The sequence below is a fragment of the Echinops telfairi genome, unplaced genomic scaffold (assembly GCF_000313985.2).
Source record: "Echinops telfairi isolate 266 unplaced genomic scaffold, ASM31398v2 ScPeMD7_3533;HRSCAF=4204_0, whole genome shotgun sequence".
NCBI classification, from domain to species: domain Eukaryota; kingdom Metazoa; phylum Chordata; class Mammalia; order Afrosoricida; family Tenrecidae; genus Echinops; species Echinops telfairi.
The window spans coordinates 7858462-7867857 of NW_022107431.1; the positions used below are offsets into that span (position 1 = coordinate 7858462).

General features: G+C 47.2%; 1 protein-coding gene across 1 annotated transcript in view; it reads right to left on the reverse strand.

Moving 5' to 3' along the window:
* Positions 1 to 1045: 1045 nt before the first annotated feature.
* LOC101641191 (solute carrier family 22 member 1) overlaps positions 1046 to 9396 on the reverse strand; it is a 38229-nt gene continuing 29878 nt past the window's right edge. The window contains exons 8-10 of the mRNA XM_045294538.1: positions 5987 to 6099; positions 4113 to 4212; positions 1046 to 1386 (exon numbers count right to left, since the gene is read on the reverse strand). Of these exons, the coding sequence (XP_045150473.1) occupies positions 1320 to 1386; positions 4113 to 4212; positions 5987 to 6099 (280 nt within the window). The 3' untranslated portion in view covers positions 1046 to 1319. The remainder of the gene's footprint in view (positions 1387 to 4112; positions 4213 to 5986; positions 6100 to 9396) is intronic.

Genomic DNA, 9396 nt, shown 5'->3' on the forward strand with positions numbered 1-9396 from the left:
AGGGCTCCTGGGAGAGACTGGTAGAACCAAAATAATGATGGCCCTTCATGTCTGAAACTGAAGCCACCTCTGTGGCTCAACCTTCGGCCACAGGACAGGCAGGCCTGTCATGTGAACGATGACCCCAGTTTCCCATGTCCTCCTCCCTGCACCCCTCGCCTCTGGCAGATTCCTGCTACAAATAAGTTGTTGTGCAGTCCCGGGATCTCGAGATCTGATCTGCCGGCCTTCATCAGCCCCAAACTTCAACTCAAGACTCAGGCCAAAAATGTGAACTATACAACCATGCCTAGTTCATCAGGTCTCTAATTAGCATCCCTAATTAGATTCAGATACTTTGCTTCCACGTTCTCTGAAGCCTTGCTGTTCCGTTGCCTTTGCAGTTTGCCTCACAGTTGAAGACATTCTCTCAGTGAATGTTTGGTGGGTGACACACTGCACTGCAGAGGACCGCCTTCGACATATGTGTGTGAGAGCCCATAGCTGACGGACGCATGAGTTCACCTGGTAGCATCACCACCACGAGCCCACACCAACCATGACATCAAAGGCATGTGCACCAGTGGCAGAAACTGCTTCCCGGTCAGGATAATGGTCCTGGAGGCCCGGCGGCTCACCAAGGGGATGGTGGTCCCAGCCCACCCAAAGGAGCCTTGGAAGAAAGGTGTGGCAATCTGCCACCCAAAGATCAGCCAATGGAAACTCCACGGAGCCCAGTTCGACTCTGGTACACTTAGGACCTCCACGTACCAAATGGATGTGATGACAATTTGTCACGTTTAAAAAGCAAGTGCCCGAAAAGAAACAACCATCACACTTTTATGGAAACAATGCTTGCAGTTGTGTGATTGTTTTTTTTTTTTCGTAGAGCCACCTCTTGTGCATTAGTTTCCTGTGCAGTCACGCTATGCGCGTTAGAGGTGTGCGCAAGCTATTCCCGTGTGCCGTGATGTGTGAAAACACAGTATGCGCTGAAATGCTTTCGCCAACATAGACACCGACGAATACAAAGGCTTTTTCTTTCCGTTAGTGAATCAAGTACGACTTCCAGAAAACCCTTCTTTATTGTGCAGCCTTGGAATTCTATTGAGTCTTCAAGATACTTTCCATAATTGGGTCCTTGCTTCCACTAGAAGGCGAGGGAGATCAAAGACACCCGGGTACAAAAGAATCCAAGGAGCCCCCTCACACAGTCCTTCAGGATGTGTATCGATTTGATGGCAGACGGGAGAGGGGAGACTCAAACGGCATCCAGACCATCTTCCTTCGATGGCTCCACAGCCCGCCTCTTGGCCCTCTGTCCCCAGGGCACATTGCTCTTAGGCACCAGAGAATTCTGATGTCTGGACCTGAAGGTAAATCATGTTTTCTTTGGGTTTTCCTGTCCTGTGGGGAGGGGGAATCAATAGACAAAAAATAGCTTGGTGGGGAAACTGTTGCAAACTGGTCTGCAGGAATAGGTTTCCCAGAAAAAGAGGGGATCGGGATGGTAAGCCATAAAACCGAGGGATGGTAAGCAGGTAACCAGCCAGGGTCTGAATCTGGCTCATGCCCCACCCATCTTTGGGGCCCACAAGGGCTAAGAATGGTGTCTTACATCTTTACATAGTTGGGAGAAAGTCAAGACAAAAATATTTCGTAAGCATTGAAAAACAGATCAACTTATAGGGTCAATGTCCATCAGGAAATTTGGATCAGATTCCAAGTGCAGCGTCCCTCAGTGAATTTGTGTGCAGACCCAGTCAAGCTCCCTGGGTGACACCTTGTCTGTCTGCCTTCATGCTTCAACGGCTCCGCTGCGTGGTGGCAATGGAATTCGCACGGACCCCGGGCCCAAACTATTTCCTACCCTTGAAGTAGGAAGGGGCTTCACAAAGTTCATGAGGAAACAAAATGCCATTATCTTTACCTACCATTTTCCCATGAACCTTTTGAAGCCTCTCAGAGGCCGTCCATGGCACTGCAGTCCAACACAACCACCATTAGAGTCAACATCTCCTGTCTGACTTTCTGCATATCTGTCACTCCTCCTTCCCTCTGTGAGATGGGTTTGCCAACAACAGGAGCTGCCTCCCGAGGGTGTGAGAGGATGGGTGGAGGATGTGAGAGAGTCGGGTGCAGACATGTGCGAGTCTGCAGGGCATGTGCGCGCCTGTCACGTCCCATGGCTGCTGCTCAGAGATGATGCTAGTCTTCTTCTCCAACATCTTAGGGAAAGGAGGGACTGATCTCTCCGGCATTAGACGGAGTGACTACTTAGGGAACTCAGGGTGGATGATGGGGAGGTTATTGTAACGTGGGACAAGCACCAAGGATAACAGAGGGTGTGAAGGATGCAAGGGGGGTGTGGGACTTGGGGTAGGACCATTAGCCTTCCCTGGCAAGGCAGGATGAAGTGATTGAACAAAAACGTCCCAGAGGATGACCCAGGACCTATGAGCAAATTCAAATGTGACATTTTTTACATCAGAGCCCATCATGTCAGTTGTGCATTTCTATCACTTCAGACCCAAAGGAAGCCAATTGCCAACAACAACTAGATAGATAGATATAGATGTAGATATAGATATAGACATAATAGATACAGATATATGGAGCCCTGGTGGCATAGTGGGTTACATGTTGGGCTGCTAACCACAAAGTCAGCAGTTCAAAACCACCAGCTGCTCCTCAGAGAAAAGATGAGGCTTTCTATTCCTATAGAGCTATAGTCTTGGAAATCCAAAGGAGCAGTTCTACTCTGTCTTATAGGGACACTGTGAATTGAAACTGATTATATGTATATACACAATCAGTTCCAACTCATAGTTATATATATATGTATATATAGAGAGAGAGATGTATATACACAATCAATTCCAACTCATAGTTATATATATATAACTCATAGATAGATAGATAGATAGATAGATAGATAGATAGATAGATAGATAGATAGATAGATAATATTCATCCCTTTGGTACTGAGAAATTAGACATTCTCAAAGTGGGGTTTCCTGTCAAGGGCAGAGTGCTGACGGGCCTTCATTCAATATGTCAAGAAGCTGGCCATGCAGGGGTCTATATGTTAGCCAGCTCTCTTTGTGGTATCCCAAGTCCACCCAGTCAAATCTTATTCTGCCCCAGCAGTTCAGGACAGAATATTGTCAACTAAAATGCATGCCCATATGCAATACGGATGGGAAAGCATTGTCTAATTTTTGTTGAAGACCAGCTAGGTGCCAAGCCATCGGTTAGGTTCTGTGGGCTATTTTATCTCATTGACTTGCCACTGCAACTCTGCGACTCTCAGGTTATCATGGCTTATTATCTTCAGGTAAGAACATTCAGAGATGGTTTTTAAAATCACTCTCCCAAAGTTCTGGGGACCCAGGAGGGGCCACATCCAGATTCCAACCCAGGTCTTTATGTTTCTACAGACTCTACAGAGACAGGGGAGCTATCCCTGTGGAAGCCTGGAACTGAGGCTCCGGAGGGAGAGACTGAGCCTGCAGCCTGACAGGCACTGAATTCATTTCCTCCCATGGTTATTGTTTTAAAAGTTCAATCTTAGCCTCCACGCTTCTTGGCTGAAATAGTGAACAATTTAAGTCATCCTCTTTGTGAAGAAAGCCACTGCAGACTCGGCTCTGGCAGCACCAGAAGGGCAGAAGGTTGCTGTAGCAAGTTTCCCAACTCAGATTTCTTCATCTCAGGGACCAAGCTGGGGGTCCTGACACTCCCCAAGTCAACACCCAAACAAATCTTCTTCTCCCCAAGCAACCATCAACTAAAAAGGCACACCCATACCTTCCACTCTTTCCCTAGAAGCTCCTGACTAGCGCAAACAGTTAAGCACTGGGCACTCTCTGAGAGGTCAGAGCCATGGAAACCTTATGGGACAGTTCTACTCCAGCCCACACCTGGAGTGGCCATGAGCCCAAAGGGGCAGCAATTGGCTATTCTCTGCCTGCATGCTGCCACTTCCTATTGCATTTTGTCTCCATCGAGAGCCAGGTGATGTGTGGCCAAATGGTATCCAAATACCTGCCCCGCTCTCCTACACCTTGAACAAGGAGGCGAGGGGCTGGGAAGTGGTCCCTGGACCCCCTGTAAGTTCCCCAGGGCATTACCTCCAGAGGTTCTCGGCGTCTTCAATGGTCTCCGGCAAAGCCTTCCCCTTGGTCTCTGGGAGAAGCAGCGTCACTCCGCCAGCCACCAGGCCCAGGGCGGCTGCAAAGGGGAGAGAATGCATGCGAGCGATCAGAGCACGGCAGCGCCATCCGCAGAAGTCGCCACAGCTCGGTGACGAGGGCTCGGAAAGCAAGAGCGAGAGACTGTGTTGTAAGGAACCTCAAACCAAGAAAATGCAGGCAGCAGGGCCTCCGGGGAGAGCCAGAGTGAAACAAGCAAATACTAGCCTGATGGTACTTCTCAATAACCGTCGAGATGTCTCAGAAAACTTAGACCAAGCCAGTTACAGTATTGTCAAGCAATGCTTAAACAGGGACATTCGCTGATTCAGTTACCTCAAGAACATGCAACTCAATTGTGACTGGCTGCAATAGATAGATAGACTTGTTTGTTGATCAATCAATTGATGGATAAGAATAGATCAGTGGTTCTCAATTTTTCTATTGCTGTGACCCATTCATACAGTTCCTCATGTTGTGGTGACCACCCACCCCAGCCCCTAAAAGTATTTCGTTGCTACTTCATTTTGCTACTGTTATGAATCAGGCGACCCCTGTGAAAGGGTCATTCGACCCCCAAAGGGGTCGTGACTCACAGGTTGAGAACCACTGGATTAGATAGATAGGCAGAAAGATCAATAAGGAGGCAGATAAAAGACAACTGGGTGAGTTGGTAGGCAAGCAGACAGACTGACAGGTAGATAGGTAGTTAGATAAGCAAACACATAGATAAGGAGCTAGGTAAGTAAAGAGGTCTCACTCACTCAACTCGCTGCCATTGAGTCATGCTAATGCATAGCAACCCTATAGGACAGGGCAGAATGCCCGGGTGAGTCTCCAAGACTGGTACTGTATACGGGAGTAAATAGCACTGTCTCTCTCCTGAGAAGCGGCTGGTGGTTTCGATAGGTGGACCTTGGGGAATGCAGCCCAATTTGTAAACATTAAGCCACCAGGGAGCTCAGGACAGACAGTTAGGATAGGTAGATAGGCAGGCAGATAGACTGACAGGTAGAGAGATGAGTAAACCGACAGGTAGGTTAAGTATGTAGGTAGGTATGTGGGTGGATAGATGAAGTCAGATGTACAGATGAGAGAAGAGACAGGAAGGCAGTAAGGTAACGAGTGGGAGAGATGATTAAAGAGAGAGCTTTAGAACAGAGGCCACACACCTGTGCGGAGCACACCCCCCCCCCCCTTCTTTCTTCTGTTCTCTCTTTCTCCATCCTCTCTCCCTCTTTCCCTCCTTCTCTCTCCCTCCCTCGTCTCCTCCCTCCTTCTGACATTAGCCTATGCCCAAGCATGGCAAACCTCCACACACAGTCAGCCCTCCTGCCTCTGAACGGATGAGTCAGGAGATTCTTGAAGTGTGGGCCTGGGGGAGGGGTGGGGTGGAGTAAGGAGCCCTTCCTGATACAACTTTATCTCCAGGAAAGCAGATACTGTACTCCTATTTCCATCTGTTCTCAATTGTCCAGAACTATAAAGTAGACAGGCAGGGTGATAATTTAGCCTCCTCGAGCCTGCAGCAATGACTTGTTAAAATGGACAGGAATTGGGAGGCAAGTTCACAAGGAAGCCAAGAGGTCACTCGGATTCTCTCCTGTGTGACATCAACCTTTGGGCTGCCTCCTAGGAGAGTGTCTCATCTTCCCACAAGGCACCACAAGCCAGAGTGACTCATGGGACCGCTGAAGAGCGAGCACCATCTTGCTGCCGGACGCTCGCGAGGCGCTACTGTGTTCATTCATTCTGTGCCAGGCAGAGTGCCTGGCTGGAAAGAAGGCATAATAAATCTCCCCGTGGAGTCTCACCGAACAACATGAGAGGCAAGTCTTGCCAAACCTCCGTCAGCCGGAAGACAAGGAAGGGAGTGATGATTCCACCCACGTCACACAGGGAAGAGCACACCATCACTCCAAGGTTCCTGAGGAAAGAAGGAGAACAGCAACGTCTCGAGTGTCGACCTGACCCGAGAGCCGCGGTTCTCCACCTACACACATACATACAGCTCCTCATGTGGTGGTGACCCCCAACCATCACATTATTTTCGTTGCTGCTTCATCACTGTCATTTTGCTACTGTGATGAAGCGGGCGACCCCTGTGAAAGGGTCGTTCAACTCCCAAAGGAGTCATGACCCACAGGTTGAGAACCCTGCCCTAGAGCATTACTGGGTTCAGAATGAACACTGATATGGGCCAGCCCACTGTCTGTGCAACTGAAGGAGAGTCTGCCTTTGGAAAAGGAATCACTCAAAATACCTAGCTCTCAAGCACTTACTTCCTGAAGACTTGCCACAAGCTTGGCAAACATAATAGGGAAACATCCCTGTAGTCTCAATTCTACCCCACTCCTGATCCCAATATCACCCGTAGGAGAGCCTGACATCTGAGGGAGACTGGGTCTAATGGGATCTGGGCTCATCTCAACCCTGGGATCTTGGGAGTGGGGTCAGGCCAGAAGGACACCCTTGACCATTCTGCACCTGACACTGATGAACCACTTTAGCACCTCAACAGCCACCAGGTGACCACTAGGGAAGGCACCTGGGGAAGGAAGGTGGACTAAAGAGAAAGACGGTGATCGTCATAGGAGTGCAGTGGTTAAGCTGCGATGGTCCATCAGTGGAGTGCATTCATTAGGGCTTCCTTGTGGAGCATTTTCTGCTTCATGGTAACCAGCCAACCTATGCCATTGAGGCATCCTTTCGGGCACCAGAGAACTGCTTCCTTGAGTTTCCAGGCTATAAAATGCATAGAAGCAGACCGCCTCGTGTTTCTCCTGCAGAGGAGCTGGCGAATTCAAACCACTGATCTTTCGGTTAGCGCCCCAGCGCTTATTCTACAGCACCACCAGAGCTCTTTACAGGGTTGTTGCTGTTGTTGTTGTTGCTGTTAGGGGCCATCAGACTCAGTCAGTGTGTACAAGAGAATGGATCGCCACCTGCTCCTCTGTAAGAGCACTTGGGCTGCCCTTCTTCCAAGGCAGACTGCTAACTCTGGCCCTCCGAGGTACTTTCCATAGTCTTCACAGCACCACAATTCAAAGGCATCAGTTCTTCTTCGGCCTTCCTTATTCAATGTCCGACTTTCACATGCATATGAAGTGATTGAAAATACCATGACGTGGGTCAGGTGCACCTTAACCTTCAAAGCAACATCCTTGCTTTTCAACACTGAAGAAGGTCCCGTGCAGCACATTTACTTAATGCAACGGGTCATTTGATCCCTTGCCTGGTGCTTCCATGAACATTGATTGTGGATCCAAGCAAGATGAAATCTTTAACAACTTCGAGTTTTTCTCTGTTTATTACGACGTTACCTATTGATTCTGTTGTGAGGATTTTTTTTTTTAATCATTTTATTGGGGGCTCATACAATGCTCATCACCAGCCATACATACATCCATTGTGTCAAGCACATTTGTACATTTATTGCCCTCATCATTCTCAAAACATTTGCTTTCTACTTGAGCCCTTGGTATCAGCTCCTCATTTTCCCCTCCCTCGTGTACCCTTGATGATTTATAAAGTATTATTATTTTGTCATATCTTACACTGTCTGATGTCTCCCTTTCACCCACTTTTCTGTTGTCCGTCCCCCAGGGAGGAGGTTATATGTAGAGTTTTGTTTTCTTTAAGGGTAGACAACTTAGAATGCATCTTTGCGAGAACACATGAGTTTCTGCTTCTGGGCCTGTGGGCCCCGTGTTGCTCATGAAGACTCACTGGGGCGGAGTGGGCAGTTGTTGAAGAGGGCAAGGCTGGTTGTTGGCATTCTGGTGGAGGGCTCCTTCCCTGTGACTGAAAGCTTCAATCTCTGTCTAAAGGAAATTCTCCTGGAGAGGGTGTGATGTTTGCTCTGTGCACAGTTCCTTCTTCTGTCTTGTGTTAAGTTACAGGGGGCCATTTCCTCAGAGGAGGTTGGGAGAAGTGACAGGAAGTTGTCCTTTAGGGGACTAGGTTAAGGTGACCAGACGTCCCTCTTTTGGCAGGACAGTCCTGATTTTCAACAATTTTTCCTGCGTCCCGCGGCATTTTTAAAAAGTCCCGATTTTTGGAAAGAATGCCTGACAAGCTAGAGTATACGGTTTTCGGCTGCCATGTGGGTATTTTGCAGGATATGAGTTTTATCAATGGTGTTTACCATTGTCCCGTGTTTTACCAATGTCAAAATCTGATCACCTTGGACTAGGTACTCACTGAGGGCTCAGGATGAGTAGAGAGAGGACTGGAGACAAAAAAAAGCTAGAGGCAATGGAGTCAAGGGACCATCTCCTTGAAATGACCCTCTATCCCTGAAATAGTCTTTGCTCTGAAATCAGCTCTGTCTGATAGGGATAGAGCCACCCAGCTTTCTTTTCATTCGTTGTCTCATGGAGTGTTAGTTTTCACTCTTTTATTTCTTTATTTATCTCTGTTTGTGATCTCATCTCCTAACCTTCTACTTTTCAACTGTCTCTGTCTCTATGTTTAAAATTAGTTGCTTATACACTTTTACCCAATCTGGCAATCCCCTCCTATTACCTGAGTATTTAGATCATTTATATTTCTTGTGTTAGGAAATGGTTGTGTTTAAAATCTTTTTTCATGTACTCTCTTCTTATTCTGACTTCTTACAGAGTATTTCTAATGATTTCATTTTATCTTCTTTAAAAGGTTAATAGTGATAACTCCGTTTGCTTTTGTGTCCAGGTTTATGGTGTACCAGGACTTCTTCAGCTCATGACAGTCTAGCTTCAAATGACACCACTTCTTCTACGACACATGAACCTGACAATCAGATGCTTTCGTTTCTTTTCCCTGTACATTTTTATCACATATGTTGCTTTCACATATGTTATTAATCTCACACAACACATTGTTGTTTTGGCTTTACTGCAGGGATTGACAAACTACAGCATAGCGAGGAAATTCAGCTTGCAACCTGTTTTGTTATATCCTCTGAGTTAAGTTTTTTTTTCTTTTGCTTTTTTAAAAGGCTACATAAAATGAACAAAGGATATGCAGCAAAAAAAGCATGCTTGACTCGCAGACTCTAAAATATGTGTTATTTGACCCATACCAGAAAATTGTGTACATTCCTGTTTTAAGAAGTTCATTATCTTTTTAAGTTAAAAATCAGAAGGAAGAAGGTATTGCTGTTTTCCCATTTCCTGTGTGTGTGTGTGTACGAACATTCCCGTCTGTCGTGTGTGTGTGTGTGTACCACCATTCCCGTCTG